At 31.1% G+C, this 22,307-nt stretch overlaps 1 protein-coding gene across 1 annotated transcript in view; it reads right to left on the bottom strand.

Moving 5' to 3' along the window:
• Positions 1-22,307, bottom strand: part of LOC145263130 (pre-mRNA-processing factor 17-like) — a 268,376-nt gene that overhangs the window by 38,155 nt on the left and 207,914 nt on the right. The window contains exon 10 of the mRNA XM_080120076.1: positions 8,916-9,049. Coding sequence (XP_079976202.1) covers positions 8,916-9,049 — 134 coding nt within the window. The remainder of the gene's footprint in view (positions 1-8,915; positions 9,050-22,307) is intronic.

Genomic DNA, 22,307 nt, shown 5'->3' with positions numbered 1-22,307 from the left:
ATTTATTCAATTTTTTGTTGGAACTTCAGTTTAGAGAACACATGTTCTAAGATAAAAGAATATTGTATGCAAGAAATGTGTCAGGTTCGAATCTATACTATTAATAAAATTCTAAATGTTTATTCATTTATTTATGTGTGTGTGTGTATATATACCAATAAAACTTTCGAACGTATGCACCGAATTGAAAAATTCTTTTTTTCCCTAATAGGTGTGAGTCCCTAGATTGTCCTTATCTATACATGGTTCGTAACAAACAGCGAGCCATACAAAAAGCCTGAAGGATTTTGGGGCCGTTTTGTGCAATTGTTGAAAAAAGTTACCTGCCCATGTGAAAGGAATTTAGCACTGTCTGCATACAGTCATCGTAACATCTTTTGGCATACGGACAGGACTTGTGCCGCAATGGATAACGCGTCTGACTGCGGATCAGAAGATTCCAGGTTCAAATCTGAGCAAGTTTGTAATAATTTTAACCATCATTTTATCGAATGTTTACTCATTATCCTTACCCTTAGTTCGGGTATTTTTGTTTTTTCAGTGATTTTGTTTTGTGCATATGGGAATTTCCCATACTCTGAGTTCACAGGGTAAGTGTTGATGGTAAGACGATGTTGAGTGTACTCGATTTTGTGTTTGACTCGGCATTATGTGTTATTACTAGCAGCCATTAGTAATAAATAAAATATAAAAATGTATATATCAGCCAATCAGATGCCTGGAAAATATATGCCTCCTTCACCGGCAGTATTTAAGAAAAAGACATTTCATTTTATTCCTGTCAAAGCTGGAAGCCAATCAAATTCATATATAAACAAATGCAACAATTTTATGAAATCACTCTTGAAAAAATACTGTCCACAAATTGCTACAGTAATGATCTCAGACCTGTTAAAACACCATGAACAAGATGACTAATTTTTAAAGCAAAGAGCAAGAAAGACATTTACTACTAATGATTGCCCGCATGCAATGCAAATCACTGCTACGACTAGGATTTCTTTTTCAATGTTATACAAAAGACCTATTCTTTTTTTTCTATTTACAAGTGAATTTTTTTGGATTGTTCAAAAATTCATAGCATGTTGCAAATAAAAAGTGTGTGTGTGTATATATATATATATATATATATATATATATATATATATATATATATAAGTCAATCTTACCAAATTAAAATCTTTATACATTGCAGCCATATGGCAAAAACACTAGAGGATGACCTCCAATCTGTAGTGGAATGGGGGACATAAATGGATGGTCACATTCAATGCTGCCAAGACTAAACTGGTTTCCTTCAATAATTACAAGAAACCTTCTCTGCCACCAATAGCAATGGCCAGTGACTCCCTGTCTGAGAGTTCATCTTTCAAACTGCTTGGCCTAACGTTCACAGGAAACATGAGTTGGAACAATTATATTGAAAATATTGCCAGGGCCGCTGCGAAAAAGGTAGGCTCTCTCTACCGTGCTAGAAAACTACTGACACCTGAAAGTATCCTGTACCTCTATAAGGCCACCATTCGTCCATGTATGGAGTATTGTTGTCACATTTGGGCTGGTGCATCTGCTGATAGTCTCTCGCTCCTAGACAAGGTTCAGAAGAGAGTCGCCAATCTGATAGGCCTTGAACTGGCATCTAAACTTCAGCCTCTCTCCCATTGATGAAACGTTGCATCCCTCTGCCTGTTCTACAAGTATTTTAATGGTGAATGCTCTGACGAACTGCAGACACTTGTGCCCCCACGACGTAGACACCCTCGACAAACCCGACAGGCAGCTAAATCCTACCCCCACACAGTAGAGATCCCTAGATGTAAAAGATCTTTTTACTCCAGTAGTTTCTTCCTCAGAACCGCTAGACTCTGGAATTCCATTCCAGGTCCCTGCTTCTCTAACTGTACTGACATGCAGAAGTTCAAGTGTAATGTGAACCGACATCTTGCTGCCCAAATCCCAACATAGTACCCCAGTAGTTGTTGCCCTGATAATAGCCCCCTACACCAAAGTGGCAATGTGCCTTGTTTGGGGTGAAAATGTAATAAAAAATAATAATAAAAAAAATTCATCCCCTCACATTAATTATCATATTATTGTTCCTAATAACTTATATTTCTTTTAAGTACTGTTATAATTTCAGATACACCTTCTAAAAAATACAAACATAACATAAACGCTCTGTTTCATGTAAGCCCCTTCTATAGTTACAACTCATCTACAGATATGATAACATAAGCATCTTCAAGTAACTTACCCTATATTCCCTCCAAGAGTTTAAGCACATATGCTGTCCAAATACATTAAACTCACTATGACAGATATGCTATATACCTACCTGCCTTAGATATTACAAGCTACATTCCTCCTATATCACAGAGACCAATATAGTTCTCCCAAACAGCCTCAATAATTTATTTCGCTTCCAATGTAACTATCACTTGACATCACATCCCTATTATGTTAACTAGCATCTTCTCTTCTCTTCTGATGAGGAGCATTAGGCTTTGAAATACAATGGTATAAAGAGTTCCCACTTACCCAGCACCCCTAATTGATGTATATGCTTATTGAATAGATGAATATATATATATATATATATATATATATATATATATATATATATATATATATATATATATATATATATAAATATAAAAGTGAACGTGTCTGTGTGTGTCTGTGTACATTTCCCTACGCAATAACTCTGTCAATTTTTAGTCTACAGACTCGAAATTTGATATACAGGGTACCGAGATTTGGGAAAATCGATGTCATTGGTTTTTGGCCAGAAATTTGGCTGTTAAGGGGTCAAAGTTCAACGATTTGACCTTTGAGAACTCTACCAAACTCCTCCGACAATTTTGGGTCTACGCACTTGAAATTTTAGCTATAGGTTCCTTAGACATGGATCTAACTTAATAACTTGATTTGAGCCCAAAACAATAAATTTTAAGGGGTAATAATAGGGGTCAAAGTTTTAAAAAATTGACCTCTGCGGTCTCTTCCAAATTACTCAGACAATTTCTGGTCTAAATATTTGAAATTTTACATAAAGGGTATTCAGAGATAGGGCAAGCTTTTTCATCAGTTTGGGTCGAAAATTTTTAGTTACCAATATATAAATGTATATATGTATGTCTGTTTGTATGTCTGCCTTAAACTTTCAATAGAGGCGTCGGATTTTACCAAGATCAGTATCATTTTAAAGTTCGACCTTTCTTACGAAATATATCGAAAAATTGGCTAAACACATTAATATCTTCCCCTTCAACTAGGCACTTTTCTACAGGGGGGGGGCACTTTTTCGCCGATATTTTTGAAAGTTATCCTCTCCTTTAGATTGTCTAGCCTTAATTTTAAAAGATGTCGCTTCCTGCTTGGCGGTGGTCGTAACAGCATAAATGTTAGGTTTTACCCCATTCTTTTCCTCCTTTACGATACGGGTTCGAGCCTGCCTTCCTACTACAACTTTTTTTTTTTTTGCTCAACATACACATCCAAACACTCGAGCAACGCCGGGCTGAAATGCTAGTATATATATATATATATATATATATATATATATATATATATATATATATTAGTATATAGTTTTTATACCTTCCTTTTCTTTATTTATTGACCTATATGTAAGCTCCAATACAATTTGTTTGGCTTTGTATTATTCCAATAAGTCTCCTCTTAAAGAATTGATTGTATTTTTTCTTTGAACTTACCCATTTATATATATATATATATATATATATATATATATATATATATATATATATATACATACATACATACTGAATAAATAACCAAAGTCTATATTCCAGATTTCATGATGTTGACCATCTTACAATTTATTCCTTTAATTCAGTTCACACTTACAATTCTTGACAGTATCTGTTTCGTAGCACAAAATCATTCACTTAATTATTACATAACATAGAATGCTGTAATGTAATCTAACGTAAAATGGCGTAATGTAAGCAAACTATAAGATATTTGCAGCTTCTCTTCCAATTTTCAGATATTTTAATCATGTCCAAACGCATTTTATTTCCTTTTGGTGGATTGATTGTTGCTATTTCTTCCGATGAGTTAAGGGCAAAATGGATTCACTGATTGATATAATAATTAAGTGAATGATTTTGTGCTAGGAAACAGATACTGTCAAGAACTGTAAGTGTCAACTGAATTAAAGGAATAAATTGTAAGAAGGTCAATATCATGAAATTTGAAATATATACTTTTGTCATTCATTCATTATATATTTATTTAATTATTTGATTATGTGCATTCCTTTACAAGTTTGCTATTTAAGCATAGAGGAAAATAATCTTCCCTTTCTATATCATCCCCTGAACTCCCCATTGTTTATTTTGTAATTTAATTTTTGATTTAATATATCGATTGAACAGTTAATCTTCAGACTATTAGGGGAATAAGTTTTCTTAAATTAGATCCATATCCTACCATGGGCTGGAAACTGTATTAACTAAAGAAATTCCCTGCCTCAACATTAAACTATTAACGTGGGGAAGATCCTCCCCCACCCCCATCAAAAAAAAAAGAAAAAAAAAAAAATGGCACACAGAGTTGGGCCAAAAATAAAAATTGCCTCAGTCTAGAAGGATTTCTTTTCCATTAACAGAATATAGAAAAAAATATGAAGTGTGGTATTAGAACATATACTATACTTTGATTTTAGCTACACGGCTAAGAGAAACTTAAAAGGTATTAGTAAACATGTAACGTCACACCCCAATATAACGTACAAACAAAAGAACAAGAGATATAACTACTAAAGAACACATACGTTTAGTTCTCCAAAAAACGTTTGAGAATGAATAAATGTTACGTCATTTTTTATTACATATTTTTTGAAAGTCTACACTACTGCTAGCAGAAAACGTTTCCTAGATGCATTCTAGGAGAAGCTAAATGAACTGTCAGCCCACGTTAAAGGATGTGCCAGAAAGAGGTAAAGATTTTGTTCTAAATTTCGCGCATGCGTGGAATGAAATTTCAGACTTCCACATAGGAGAGTTCTTTCTCTAATGTTAATGAGAAATAAATCTAAGGTAAATAACTCTGATAATTCAGGGAAAACAGAAGACAATAAATCTTTATATAAAGTCAGTTATGTGCATCATCATCATCATCATTTGGTTTAACATCCATTTTACATGCGGGCAATCATCAGAGGGCTTTAAGAAATTAACTTCCAAACTAACATATGTCTGGCCAGGTTTTTATTGATCCTTCTACCATAGTCTTTTTAAAGTCTAATGTAAATAAGTTATAGTTTAGCTGTCGTCTATAATATAAATCTCATCTGTCTGTTTAAACGTATGTATGTATGTATGTATGTATGTATGTCTCACAAAAACTTTTGCAGAGGAGACGAATTTTCACGAGATCAATATCATTTTGAAGCTCGACTCTTTGGACGACAAATATCGGAAAATTGGCCAAAAATATCAATTCCTTCACCCCCAACTGGGCAGTTTTTTTACAGGGAGGGTCGGTTTTTTTGCTGACACTTCTTGTATGTCATTCAAACATCGCTCCCACGACATCGCATAAAAGGCGTTATTTCGACCGCCCATGACGTCACAATCACGATAGGCACATTGGTAAGACAGTTTAGGGGGTTTTTTTTCACCTCTTTTTTCTCTGGTACTTTACGGATTTGAGCCGGCTTACTACTATTTTTTTTTTTTTGTTGCGCTCGCAATCTCCTATTTTTTGCGTAATCAACACCCTTACACACACCTGCACTTTCTTTTTCGCCTTCACATCACAGGTTCGAGCCTGCCTACTTACTACAACTTTTTTTTTTTTTTTTTTTTTGCTCAACACACACCACCAAACACCCGGGCAATGCCGGGCACCCTACTTAAGTTCCACCATTACTGATCATCCCAGTGTTGTCTCATTGGCTACCTGTCACTTATTAACCCTTATCCTAGAGTGGCTTTTGGGCCTTGCTAAATGATGACCCCCCCCCCAATTAAAAAAACAAAAAAGAAAGCAAGCATTTTTATCACTTCTTCCCATGTGTGCTTTTTGTCTTTTCCCTATAAACTTTACCTGCTACCTCAACCGTTATACGCCTACTATCCTAAGAACCCAGTTATTCTTTCAATGTGGCCATACCATTGAAATCTCCTGCTCAGCACACACATCTCCCTATGCATATACTCATGCAAAATAAAAATATAAGCACTCTACACAAATATTTAAAATAATTAAAAATCAAATGAACACAAATAACATTTTACTTTTTTTAGGCATAAAAATACTTTTTTCCTTTTAAAATTAATGAATTCATTATTTTGACTAAAGTTAAGATAAACTTTTGTTTGGAATGCATTTCTCTATACCATCCAGATTTAATCTTCCTCAAACGTCATCAGAATTAAGCCTGTCTTTATATATGTTGTTGCTGTTGTACGATATTTACCCTAGGCTGGTTGAAGTGGCTTTCTCCAAAGGAGGAAGTATCAAGGGAATATAAATTCAAAAGCAGTACAAGGTCTGTAATGTTTGGTGCATTTTTGGTCAGGAAACCAGTATCTTCAGACAGCCTGATGTGGTAGCACCAGATGCCCTAACAGGTATTACAAACCAGGATCAAATTGGACCTGGGAGCAACGGTAACTAAGGGGCAACTCCACATGCCCCACAGACCCCTAAAATTGGGCCTTAGCATTGGATGTCTTTTAAAATCATACTCTTAAGTTAATTATTTTTTTCATGGAAACCACTCCAGACAAGGCATAAAGCCACTTGATGTAAGGAGCTAAAAATAAAAAAAAAAAAATTTACCATTTCAAGGTCACAAACTTGCAAATGATAAGTGTTAGATGAAACAGATTCTGATCCAGAAAACAGCAATTCTTTGATTTTTGTCAGAAACATCACTCCTGGAATGCGAGGACTAAAAGACAAAATCAGGGCAGTGAGAGTTATGCGGCTGCCAAAAAGTAAACTCAAGATCCACTTTCTACTCTCATTAATTAACTGATCATTATGAATTTCTGAATACAGCTGCTAGGCATAACAGATTGTAAAGTGGGCTATATTTAATTTAGTTTCATACAGTGGGGTAAAAAAAAAAAAGGCAATAGAAACCCTTCATAAAAATTCCCCAGATATTTGTGAAATTTTAATAACAGATAGTAAACATCAATTACTAAATATTCTCCAAAATTTCAGTTTCTTTAAACATATTGTAAAGAGTTCACAGACAGTATAGCACAACCTCCCATTTGAAAATTCAAATATTTCAGATTTGCATGAAACACAAATGAAGCAAAATCCCCTGAATTTCAATTTTTTTCTCAAGACATCTAATATAGAAATGGCTATATGTCGATCTGTCTGTTTGTTTATGGGTCTGTCTCCATATTTTCAAACTATCTCCTCTAAAACTAAAAGTCGCAGAATGGCGCTAGGGACTTCAAATGACTGGATTTTTTTATGGGTCATTCTTTTATGGGTCATTAGCCGGTTAAAATTGTTTTTAAAGGGTAAAAAATGGGTAAAAATTAAAAAAAAATCATTATACATTTTGTACATTCGTCTTAGTTTATTTTTCATTTTTAATCGATTTATATGCGCGTCATGTTGGCACAATGGTAACGTCACTAGCTTTGAATGATCCGGTTTCAGTTTCGATTTTAGCTGATGACACCTAAATACTTTTTATTTACTTTTGAAATATAAAAATATATATGAAATATGGACAAATCAAAATATCATATTTGCCGGGCAAAGCAGCCCCCCCCCCCAAGTCTTAAATTAAATTTTAGATATTTTCTAGAAGCAAAATCATGTAATGGATTTTGATCAAGATTGGAATAAAGATTCTAGACGTAAGATTTTGTATCATTATAGCATCATTTTAATTTTTGTCAGAAGATATAAAAGTGTAGATAATGAAAAAAAAATGAGTTAATTAAAATATATATTAATTCATCAAATATTCAAAACAAGAAATTTTTAATCCATGGATTTTCCAAGATATTTTCTGCATTCATATCGTTTTCTGGCAAACAAAAAAATTCAAAATAGTTGTCCAATGGAAAAAATTCAAATTTAATATATATATATATATATATAAAACATTTTATTAAATATATATTTTTTAATATATATATATTTTAATATATATATATATAAAAAACATTTTATTAAATATATATTTTTTAATATATATTTTAATATATATATATATATATATATATATATATATATATATATATATATATATATATTTTTAATATATACATACATTTTTTAATATATACAGTACTGTCAAGAATTGTAAATGTCAACTGAATTAAAGGAATAAATTATAAGATGGTCAACATCATGAACTTTGGAATATAGATTTTTGTCATTCATTCACTATATTGCTTTGTAATTACATTGAGCTTCTTAAATAAGGATTGGTATATATTATAAGGAAATAAGATATATTTCCACATAAACATACATATACACACACATATATATATATATATATATATATATATATATATATATATATATATATATATATATACATATATATATATATATATACATACATGGGAGTCACCACTTATCAAGGTCCAAAGTCCACTTGATGAAAGTTAATGAGCATTAGGAGGTTGGAGACAACACTTTAATGATGTGTTGTGGTGAAAATTGGGTGGAATTTGATTAATTTACTGAACGACTCAACAAGCACTTGTTTACATTGAACTTGAAAATGACCATGTTGTAGCCAGCTTGAAAGCAGCTCCACAATATAGAGTTCCACAGGTGAGCAGTTCTGGGAAAGAAACTTTGGTCATGGAATTTGTGTTTAGTTTTAGGCACACACACATATTTATAAAGAGAAAAAAAAAATATATATATATATATATCTATATACATACCATTCCCAGACTCTAAGACTCTTATCATCAGAGGTTGTAACAAATCTACGGTTTTGGTCAACAAAAGTAATTGTATTGACAGCTCCTAAATGCCTGTCATATTCTTGTACAATGTCTCCTGTACGGATGTCCCACTGAAAGGAAGAAAAATAAATAAGTTAAAGGAAATATAGTTATGGATGACAACAACTATTAATTTTTTATTATCATTATTAGCATTTGTAACCAACCAGCATTTTTTTTTTAATTTTGTTTAACAAATTATATTTATCACATCAGCAAGGGGAACTGATACACATAATAAGCTATTGAGAGGTTGACCCCAAAACAGATCATATTTTCTCATTATGACACATTATCTAGAAACTAGTGATGGGACGATTCCAATATTTTTACCCGATTCCAATACAATTACCGATTCCATACTAAATTCCTGATTCCGATACAATTCCTGATTCTGATTCTTCATAAATCTCTAAATATTAACTATAAAATGATTATTTTGTCTCGATTACTGTTAAAGCACATCTTAAATATTTTTACTTTTAAAACTCATCTCTTCTATATAAATAAAATGAACTCATTTTTTCTCGTCTGATTTTGACATTAATAGGATTAAAAATCAAGATATTTCATGCAAATATAATATGCACAAACGGCAGAACAATATCTGAGGTGTGTTATAGGCTTATTATTTCTCAAATTCCTCGATAATCTTAGATTTCTATACTTTTTCTGCTGAGAAGTCACGGCCAAAATCAGTTAAGATCAATGGAAGTGGTAAAATATTTTCTCTCTAATAAATTCCTCCTCCCCCTGCCACCACTTAACACCGTTTGGGGATCGTTCACAAGGAACAGTTAAGAGAACACCGGTTTGGCTTTGTAGTTCTTCCATGTGAAGTTATTCAAAATCACTAAACTAAGCTGCAGTGCTCTGTGGCGTAGTGGTTAGCGTGCTGGACAATTCACATTATATTTTCACGTTCGCGCCGACCTACCGTAGTCGGTTTTTTTTTTTTTTTCCTAAACAACTGGAATGGACTTTTCTTGGTGGCCGAACTGTTAACGTTGCAGATGTTTTTTTTTTTGTTTTTTTTTCACACTTTATTTTCCTACTTTTACTCATGACTCCGGGTTTGATCCTTCCTACTTACCTACCATAACATTTTTTAAAACTCCCCCCCCCCCGGAAACAAACACTCGGGCAACGCCGGGTACCCCCGCTAGTCTTAAATATTTTTACTTTTAAAACTCATCTTAAATATTTTTACTTTTAAAACACATCTTAAATATTTTTACTTTTAAAACTCATCTTAAATATTTTTACTTTTAAAACTCATCTTAAATATTTTTACTTTTAAAACACATCTTAAATATTTTTACTTTTAAAACACATCTTAAATATTTTTACTTTTAAAACACATCTTAAATATTTTTACTTTTAAAACACATTTGTGAGATGGGGTGATCTATAGATTTTAGTCTTACTGGAAGTTTAAAATCAATAAATATTTATTTTATTATTACAAGCAGTGGAAGATTTTTCTTAAAACAAAATTAAAGGAATTGTTTTGGGCATCGGAAAATAGGAACAATTTTTTTCGATTCCGATACTGATACCTCAAAAAGTTCCAATTTTTCTGATTCCCAATTCCGATTAATTGTCCCAACACTACTAGAAACCGAAGTATAATACCCCGCAATTGAAAATAGATAACAAACTAATTCATTGAATGAAATAACTACAAAAAGCAGGTGACAAAACAATTCATATTTCTATTCTGATTACCAAAGATCAAAACCAAAACCTAAATATAGGGAGTCAAGTACAATAACCATTAAGCTAGCTTGACACAGTCTTTAAAAAGTGCTTTCAAACCTACTCATTCTTAACAGAAGGAAGCTGTCATGTGAAGGATTCATGCATGCGCATTCATGAAACAGTTGACAAATAGATAAAATCCGATGCCCCCCCCACCAACCCACATACCAATTTTGACCCCTTAGCAGTTCTTTTTTTCCGGATGAAAATCAATTAAAAAATTTTCCACGTGTCTCGATACCCTATATATCAAGTTTCAAGTCTGTAGATCAAATATTTTGTTGAGTATATAGGTTGAAAAGTGCCCTCACACACACACACACACACACACATTTTCACTTTTATAGATATATAGATAAATAGATTTGTTTTTGTTTTTTGCTTTTTCAAATATTCACTGATTATAAATTTTCTTGTTGCTTATAATGTTTTAACCTTTTTTTTCTATTTGTTCTGTTTTTTTTAATAATTCATTGATTAAAAATTTTCGTATTGCTTATACTTTAATCTTTATCTTTTTAGTTGATCCGTTTTCTTTTTCAAATAATTGATTAAATATTTTGTTACTCATATTTGAAAAATTTTTAATCTTTCTTTGTTCTGTTTATATTTTATCAGCTAATTTACTGATTACAAAATTTTATGTTGCTTATAATATTCTAACCCCCTTTTTATTTTTTTATTTTTTTTAAATATTTCATTGATTATAATTTTATTCATTGCTTATAGTGCTTTAACATTTTTAATCTTTCTATTTGTTTAGTTTTTTTTTTTTTTCAAATAATTACTGATTAAAATTTTTTTGTTGCTTATGTTTTACCACATTTTTATCTATTTGTTTTGTTTGAATAGGGTTTAATTTTTAGGTTGGCATTAAAAAGTAGGAAATTCAAACATGGTTTCCATTGTAAAAAGATTGGCAACTACTGTGAAAGAGATTTGAAAAAAACAAAAAACAAAAAAAAAAAACATGATAAACATTGTCTACAAAAGCTCCGATACTTAATACAACTGCAAAGCAATTATCACACGATTCATACCAAGTCGTTGGAAATCTACTAGACTTGAACTAATAATCAATTGTTTTGTGACTAAGAAGAACAGAAAATGAGTTAATTTCTCTGCTTATAAAGCAGAGTAGCAAAGTCTGAGTTTAGCTTATAGTCTTCTATAATATACAGCACAAGTCTGTATGTATCGTTAAAACTTGAAAAATACTCAACAAACCCTTACGAAGTTTGTAATTATTTATTTATCATTTAATTGATTCTTTTCTAAATCGCCATAACCCAGAAAAATAATATCTAAAATTTAGAAAAAAAGGATTCCTTCTTTGGAGGTCATTTATATAATTTAATGCTATCAAGAAGTAAACATGATTTTCAATGATCATATAGAGAGAAGCAACTGTGATATTTTTCACAGAATTATTTCCCTTATGTTGACTATTTATGCATGTGTATGCGTATAATGTTCTTAGAGAGGAATGGGCTAAGCAACAAAAAGAAAAACAGTGGTGATGAAGGAAGGGGAAGACAGAGGGATATATGTTACACTTTTACCCGAGGAAATGCCAAGAAACCCTGTTATACTAAAAGGTCAAATTATGGCACAACTGGAAACCAGAAGGACTTTTTCAAAATATTTAAATATCAAATATATTTTAAATATTGGAAATTTATTTCCGACAGTATACATAGTCTTATGTATAAAGCAATTTTTATGTTGATTCTATTGCTTGCTCCATTACAAAAATTTCATACATGAATCCTTACAAAATATTCACATATAAATCATAAAAAAATTCACACATAAATCATTAAAAAAATTTCACGCATAAATCATTAAAAAAAAATTCACATATGAATCATTAAAAAAAAATTTAAAAAATGCACACATAAATCATTAAAAAATCCACACATGGAGCATTAAAAAAATTCACACATAAATCATTAAAAAAATTCACACATGAAAAAAATATTAACACATAAATCATTAAAAATATTCACACATGAATCATTAAAAATATTCACACATGAATCATTAAAAATATTCACACATGAATCATTAAAAATATTCACACATGAATCATTAAAAATATTCACACATGAATCATTAAAAATATTCACACATAAATCATTAAAAATATTCATGAATCATTAAAAAAAATTCACACATGAATCATTAAACAAAATTCACACATAAATCATTAAAAAAAATTCACACATGAAGCATTTAAAAATCCACACATGAAGCATTTAAAAATCCACACATGAAGCATTTAAAAATTATTAAAAAAAATCATACATGAATCATAAATGCATTCTGAAGAAAACAAAAAAAAAAGTTTAGTTTTATTCCAGATGATTATTTGCCATTTTTGCATTTTTTTTTTTATTCTGTTCAGGAATTTCACAGGAGTCACATGTTTCAAAATAGTTTTTTTTGCACCAATCTCTTCCAGAGGTATTAGCACAGGACACAGTTAATTAACGTAGTTCTTTAATTAGAATACTCTCTTAATTGTCTATGTAATTGGTATTTAATGTTGCGTCACTTTTTTTTTCTTTTCGCAACAAAAGGAAAACAAAATCTAATTTCAACTTGAAAAGGACATTTTATGTTAGCTTTGTCGTTAAATAGCCACAATCTGTAAAGGAATCTAAATTTGGACTTTTATTTTCTTTCTTTTTTTAACCTTGTTTCTAAAGGAAATAAGTTAACTAATTTTCTATTATTGATCTTGCTAGTCACAACAATAAAACAAAATAAATTGTTACAGTCTAGTAGTCTTCCTACAACAGTGTATGAATAATTGCTTTGCGGTACAAAGTGATAAATAGCAGTTGATAATGATCCAGAAGCTGTTTTTTCTTCAAGTCTTCTACCCACCTATGGATAGGAGAGGACATTATTTTTTTTTCTTCCAATTTTTACACACAATTTGATCCCATTAATTAAATTGGGACCCATCTATATAATATTCTGCTTGTTCCTTTCTTAGTTTGTACATTATGCTTTGAAAAAGGTCAAATACAAATTTTAAAAGTCAAACTGCTTCAAAAAAATGTAAAAAAAAAATTTTTTAAAAAAAGGGGGGGTTCGCATGATTTGACTTTAAAAAGGTGGATCTAATAATATTTGAAAACGAGTCTACATCAAAGGGAAGTCAAAGTCTGATCCAACTAAATATCATCCTGTTAATCTTCTCTCTATTATTAGCAAAGTTTTTGAGAGGTTGGTCAATAGCAGGTTTGTTTTCTGGAAATCTGGACCTCTTTAGTGGCAGTATGGCTTTCGTGATTTTTGATTAACAACTGATCTATTAACTGTTATAACACAATGGATCTGTTGGTTTATGGATCATTCAGGCGAGAATAGTGTCATTGAGCTTGACATTTCAAAGGCGTTCAACAGAATGCGGACTTCCGGTTTTCAACATAAACTTTGAAGTTATGATATTAGTGGAAAAGTTTTGAGCATTATTAGGTTTTTTATTTCTGATCGAAGCTTACGAGTAACTCTGGATGGTGTATCTTCATTTTCGATAAATGCTGGTGCTTCTCAGGGCTTATCTTAGATCCAATGCTGTTTCTTCCTCATATAAATGACCTTTGAAAGAATATTAAGAAAATTAACATTTATGCTGATTATTGCTTCTCGCCCATCTTCATTGGATCAGTTGAAATATGCAGTAGATCTAGAAGTTGACTACGGTTCAGTTATGGATTGGGGTAAGAAATGACTTGTTTCATTTAATCCTGTTAAGATTCAGCTATTGTTTTTGCATTGTAAGTGTGTCCCTTTTTTTTTTTCCTGAAGATTCTTATGGATGGCTCTGCTCTCAATATGAAATTGACTCTAAAACTCCTTGGTCTTTCTTTCTCATCAAATCTTTCTTGGATTTCATATATTAAATCCATTGCTCTTTCTGCTTCTCATAAAATCAGTTTTCTTTATCGCTCTAAACACTTTCCACACTCGAGGCTATTCTCAATCTCTACAAATCTACTATCAGATCATGTATGGAGTTTTGTTGTCATATTTGGGTTGGTGAATCTGTGTCCCATTTGAAGATTCTTGATAAATTGCAGAAACGTATCTGTAATTTGATTAGTCCTACCCTTTCTTCTTCTCTGCAACCTCTCACTCACAGACGTGATGTTGCTAGTCTCAGTCTCTTCTATAAATACCATTATATGGCATGTGTTCTTCAGAATTGTCTGATCTACTCCCTGCTTCTTTTATTCCAGCTTGTTTGACTCACTGGTCTAGTGGTCTCCATCAAATTACTGTTTTAATACCTCATTCTAATACAGCTTCCTATTCCAGTAGCTTCTTTCCAAGAACTGCAACATTGTGGAACTCTTTTCCTGCTCACTGTTTTCTTCTTACCTACAGCCTTGGGTTTTTTTTCAAAACTAAGGCCAACAAGCATCTTCTATCTTTACAATGATCATTTTTCGTTCTTGTTAGCGCCTTACATCAAGCCTTATCTCAAGCAATTTCCATTAAAAGAAGAAAATTCTTTTTAATATTCAGTCTTTTTTACTGTAAGAATAATTGTTAGCTAAATATTCTTCAAATCAATAAAATGAATCTCATTTTTTGAAATGCAATTGTGTAAAAATTGTACTGTTAAACTGATTGAAATGAATAAAAATAAAGCATTCAACACATTCTAAATTAATGGGCTATAGCCCATTAATTTAGAATGAGTGCTTTATGCCCAATTAATGGCTGAATATCATTAAATTTGTACTAGACGGGTTGCCTTCACCACAGCTTATGGGAGCCCTCTCCACCCCAATGCAATTCAATCCATGTCTGGGAGTTAGGTTGCTGGGCACCAAAGCATATTCCACACACCGGTGGGTCATGCATGCCGCAGATGACAGGGCCTAAGCTTCTCTGGAGGTTTCTGTCAAGGTTACCTCAGACTTAGTGTTTGGTTAAAGAACCTTGGCCCACAAGGTAACGAAGGTCCAGTTATACAGCGCCAGACATACACTGTTCATCAGAGTTCCAACAATAAATATAAACAAACCTAACACACACAACACGTAAAACAAGTGATCATGACTTGCAGTGTCTGTGCAAATCCCAAACCAAAGGAGTGTCTAAAACGGCAGAACTCCCCAGCAAGCACGATGATGGTACCAATTAAATTAATTTAATTAATTTGCTTTAACCTATTCATGTTCAAATCAATTTAAATAAATTAATACATAAACAAAAACAATACATATCCGACAAAAACGATACATGTAATAAGCAGACCATATCACATATCGTTTATATATATATATATATATATATATATATATATATATATATATATATATATATATACACACACTTTTTGTCATTTTTAATAATTTTATTAATAATAATAAAGCACTCATTCCAAGTCAATGGGCTATAACCCATTGACTTGGAATGAGTGCTTATATCCAATTAATGGTTGAATAATGTTAAATTTGTACTCATTTTTGCATTAAATAGTAATCCCTAAGATTGCATCAAATGAATACGATAGTACTTAGTTTACTACACCTTATCATAAAGGTCCATACAAAATTTCAGCAATATCAGTCCAGTAGTTTACGAGAACAAATGAAACTCGAATAGTAATTCCTCTTAATCCATAATTGTGCATTGAACAGATAACATAGTACTTAGTTTGCTGTACAACTTATTGTAGAAAAGGTCCCTACAAAATTTTAACCAGATCCGCCCAGTAGTTTCTAAGAAAAAGTGAAACGGACATATAGAGATATATATGTGAGTGTATTTAAGCAACATTCTGTCATTAAAAAAAAAAGTTATGTATAACAATCTGCTTCATTATACTTTTTTTCTTTTTTTTTTTAATTATTATTTTTCGATTTTTCTCATAATCTTTTTAGTGTCATAATCTAAAAATTAATGTTCTGCTAAACTGAATGAAATGGCAGGATTTGATTTTGGTCAGAACTTTTTTTTTTTTACCTTAATAGTATCAAAGTGATCACCAACTTTGCTAATCGGATATGTATGAAAGGCGATAACGTATATATATATATATATATATATATATATATATATATATATATATATATATTAGTGATGGGACGATGCCAAAATTTTTCCCGATTCCGATTCCGTTCAAAATTTCCGATTCCGATCCGATTCTTGTAAAATTTATACATATTTAATTAGAGATTTTTTTTGTTTGTTTTTTCGTAAATTTTCAAATTATTACATAAACCCCTGGTTAATGTCCGCGTATATTTTATCTCAAATGTTTGCCTTGTAATTGATTAAAAATTGTAACACAAAACATTTATTTTGATTTTAAAACAAAGCTATATTGTACCAGTTCGTATTTACTGTATAACATGCTACTTACATGAATAGTGGAAAATATTCGAAGATTGGTAGGCAAAATAAGAAAACGATGTAAGAACAATATATTTAACAACGCCACTTAGCAAAGCCACATCTCATTGTTACGAACGAATTTCTAAATAATAATATTACTATTATGAAAACCATTTTTAACGTGAGATTGCGTGAGCTTTCTGTGCTTTCTCTCGCAGCTAAATCCCTATTCCAAAATGAAATATTACTTTTATAGATTACGTGTTAGAACATTTTTTTAATTGGCGGAAAGAAAAGCGATCATTTAGAATTTAGAGTGTAAGATCAGTTTCGAATATAAATTTAACGTAAAATGATCATCATTTCTGGCCATCCTAATTATTTATGGATATTAACTAAAGTGTTTCCCACTAAATTAAGTTCGGTTTGCAACGTTGTAAAACCATGTGTAATCGCTTAAAAAGTAGACACCCTATCCCCAATAAGCGCACATAATTTAAAATTGGTAACACACTACAGCTCATGTTACGTTATATTTATTTGTGAAACTGACCGTCTATTATATATATATATATATATATATATATATATATATATATATATATATATATATATATATCACGGAGGCCTCGCTGAAGCCCGCCAATCTCACTCAAAAGTTGAGTTGAAAGTATTATGGGGTAATTAACACCTTCGATGCCGTTGGTTTCAACAACAATACTTTTTCACACCCACTTGCCAAATTTCTCAAGGAGTTTAATATGAAAAGATTTCAAAAGAATAGAGTTTTATTTTATTTTCCTGGAGCCACATTGTCTGACACCGTCGCATTTTTGGGTTTCGGAAAAGTTAAAAATATACATGAATATCTCACAATGAATTTATCAAAGTCTGGATAAAATAGATAAAGAGAAAACATTTAGAAATTTTTCAGATTGAAAAAGAAATTATATTTACATTTAAAAGTCCCCCCTCATTGAAATTCTACTTTTGGACGATATTTGTAAACCTACTAAAAACCAAATTATTTTTAGATCTAGGATGAAGCTCTAAACTGTCTTCACGTATTAAAAAAGGGTGCTTGTGCAGTTTGCACTATGTTAAAGAAACGAAAAATAAAAAATATATATATATTCTACGTACTCGTTATGGAATGAAGTTCTCATAAAAAAATCACGTAATTTCATCAAATAGTTTTTATTTTATGCCGTAAAAACGATTTGGGAAATTCGGAATCTTCCGAAAAAAACTGCGATAATTAGTCAAGGGAGCGTAAAACAAAAACTATTTAATGAAATTACGTGATTTTGTTATGAGAACTTCATTCTATAACGAGTACGTAGATCTATAGAGTTTAGTTTTACTAATAGTTTAAAAGAAATAAATATTTATAATCGGTACAAGCAATTGAAAATTAACTTTTGAAAAATATTCAAAGAATCGATTTTGGAATCGGAAATTATACACAAATTTTTCCGATTCCGATGCCGATTCCGATTCCCCGAAAATTACCGATTTAACCGATTCCGATTCATCGGCACAACACTAATATATATATATATATATATATATATATATATATATATATATATAATAAAAAAAAGAATAAAGGGGTTGCATGTATATATATATATATATATATATATATATACATGCAACCCCTTTATTCTTTTTTTTTTTATTTACCTCCTCTTTAGGAGGTTAGTCACAAGGTGGAGTGTGGTTTTAAAAAGCCAGCACATTAAGGAGTAACACATTCTGCCCCCCCCCAAAAAAATAAAAATAACAATACCCGAGTGGTCCTGTAAGTATTCCTCATTAGGGACACCAGCGATTAACAATAAACTAACCACTTCTCAAAGAGATTGGTTGTTGGCATATCAACCCTTTTTAGATTATTTAATGCCAAATCCAATAATTTTGAGAAAAAAAAAAAAAAAAGAAAAAGATTTTAAGTTTCAAGTTCTTTATATCTTCAAATATTTATTCATGGTGTTCAGTTTGGTGGTTTTGTAGAGAAAAAAAATTCATGTTTCTGTTTTTGGCTTTGCAGAACATTATTGAGTTCTGCAAAGAGAAAGGGAAAAAAACAACATCTATGTTTGATGCTTTTTTTTTTAGGTCAGGAAGCCAATATCTTTAGACAGCCTGATCTGGTAGCACCAGATTTTCAAAGCGAAGACAAATCTTTGGAAAACGGACCGTCTGAGAGAGCAGAATCATACCTCAACCCGACAGAGCAGGGCCAGAAGATGCGATCCACCTCTGTTGAACTGATTGAGTATCTATTCTCAACTGATATGAATTATTCCATCTAAGAACATATCATATTATTATGCAATGCTATGATTGTTTTTTTAAAAGGTCAAGTTGAGAAGGTTAAAAAAAGAGATGCTCAAAGAGTGAAAAAATTTAAAAAAAAAAAACTAATTTTAGTGGCTACAAATAAAGAGTTGCTTAGAGTATCAGACAAGGAATAAAGTTTGCCTTTGTATTCATCATCATCATTGCAATGAGACTGCTATTTTAATTTAATTCTTGAGAGGAGGAGATTACCACCATTGTAGATGGAAATACGATTCACAAAAGGTAAAACAAGAAAAAGGTGAAGGTCATATTTGTATCAAATTATCATGACTACAAAAGACATCTTTGTTCAGATACAAAATCTCTTTCTCTCTCTCTCTCTCTATATATATATATATATATCATTCAAACACTACCGTGTTTGAATATATGGTTAAGTGTCAGTTTTAGTCATTTAGAACTGCTTTAAAGCTTCACCGCTCACTCATTTTTGGACCAAATTTCAAACAATTATTACAGTTTATAGATCACCTTCTCAGCTATATTGCGAAAAAAAAATTTTCAGTTTTCAGTAAAACAAAAGTTATGATGAATTTTCTGGTGTCCAAAAGCATAAAAAAACATAAGGAGATGAGCAAGATTTTTTATGACTGGTTTCCATAGCAACCACCTCGCTTCAGCGACTACTGTTGTTACTAATTCACTGCTCTTGCAAAAAGAGAAATAACAAGTGAAACGGAGAGAATGAAAAATGAAAGGGAGTTAATTGGGGGGGGGGGGTTGAAAGCAGACGAGTGCCGTACATTGTTATTACATATGTGTATCAACTGTAGTTTTTCTAGAGTACAGTGCAGACTACAATATATTGGAAGGGAGGCATGTGAAGCTTCCTCCCAGTACATCTTGGTGGGTCCTCAACTACAGCACATAATCAATCGATTTGATTGAAAAATGTGCGATTTCACAGATTTTGATAATAAAAGTATTGAAGGTGTGGAATATTCATTGATCCTAATTCAATCCCAGGCAACGTCAAATATCCCTGCTAGTGTGCGTGTATATACATATACATATATACACACACACAAGAGTTTTTGCCATTTAAAAAATTTTTTTTAATAATTTTATTAATAATAATATTAATAATAAAGCACTCATTCCAAGTCAATGGAATGAGTGCTTATGCCCAATTAATAGTCTACACAAAATTTCAGCAAGATCAGTCCAGTAGTTTATGAGAATGAGTAAAACTTGAATAGTAATTCTTATTAATCCTTAACTGCACACACAACGGATAACATAGTACTTAGTTTGCTGCACACCTTATTGTAGAAAAGATCTCTGCAAAATTTTAACCAGATTAGCCCAGTAGTTTCCAAGAAAAAGTGGAACGGGCAGACAAACAGACAGACTAAGACATATATATGCGAGCGTATTTAGGCAACATTCTTTCATTAAAAAGTTGTCGAACAGTCTGCTTTATTATACCCATTTTTTTAATTATTATTTTTCAATTTTTCTAATAATCTTGCTAGTGTCAAAATCTAAAAATTAATGTTCCACAGGTATCACTAGCACTTTCGGTTCTTTGTTGAACCATCTTCAGGTGACGATAACCAAATGAACAAAAAGCTAGAGAAAGGGGAATTTAAAAAAAAAACTATGTGAAGTTATTAGATGCCAAAACAACAAACTGGTACATCTGCAGAAGAATATTTAGAATTTAGATTCCGGGATGCAAAACTCAGCACCACAGGATTAATTTACATTGAATATTTTAAAACTGTAAAAAAAAAAAAAAAATGTACTTATTCATTTCATTTGTTATTTATTGTAGGTTGCCGAATTTTAATAAAGTATTTTTTTAATTTTTAAAAATTATTTTCCGAATGCTGCATAATATTAACTAAAATTTGTCTTAATAAGTTATCCAAAATGGCCAGCCATTTGTGCCATATTGGATAACTTTACCAAATATTTGCATATTTAAAGTGTGTCTTTCTCAATACAAAATGTGTATTTATCAACAGAGTTTAACTCTAAAAGATTCCTCTGCACTTGTGCACTAGTTGGATGGATTTACTTTTTTAGTTTTTAGTTTGGACATGGGAAGAGTGCATAGCAGGGTCAGACAAATGCAATTTCAGGACCGAATTGTAAAGAAATGTGTGTTTTATTAATGTCTTTTCTTTTTTTTGTTGAGAAAGTTTTAAAATAAATATAAGAAACTTATAATAACACAAACCAGACTTTTTTTTTTTTTTTTTTCTAAAAATATACATTTTTATTTTTTAATGAAACATGAACCAAGTTTTTGTAACACATTTCTGGAATTAAAATAAATAGAAGAAACTTATAACACAAAACTGAGTTTTTTAATTACTTTTTTTAACAAAATAGATATTTTTTTCATTTTCAATAAAACATTATCATGCATTATTGAAATGAGTGTGAATTTTGAAAAATTATTTTTTTCTTTCAAAATTTTAAATTTTCGTAATAAAAAAACTTTTTTACTTTTTTTTTTTTTTGTAATTAATAAAACACACATTTATTTTCGATTTGGTCCTGAAACTGCATTTGTCTGCCAATGCTATCATATCCAAACGGAAAACAAAAAAATAAATAAATAAATAAAATCAGTCCAAGTAGTGCACAAGTACCAATTCCTTATATAATGATATTTAGCAACAAAAAAAAAATTTCACAGAATTTTTTTTTTCTTACAATAAACTCACGCCATGATTTGTCGTCCTTCCACCTCTTCCTGTGTCAGCTCATCCTTTCTACCTGTAGAGTTCCCTGCAAAATTGTCTTTTGCAAGACCTAATGAATATGTGATATGGTCATACCACTTTATTTTTCTTCTCTGAATGGTAGCCAGTAGATCTTTATATG

Source organism: Euprymna scolopes, chromosome 38 (genome assembly GCF_053919585.1).
Source record: "Euprymna scolopes isolate OS-2025 chromosome 38, ASM5391958v1, whole genome shotgun sequence".
NCBI lineage: Eukaryota > Metazoa > Mollusca > Cephalopoda > Sepiida > Sepiolidae > Euprymna > Euprymna scolopes.
Note: the sequence above shows the minus strand (reverse complement) of the source record. Positions and strands in the feature narration are given on the sequence as shown.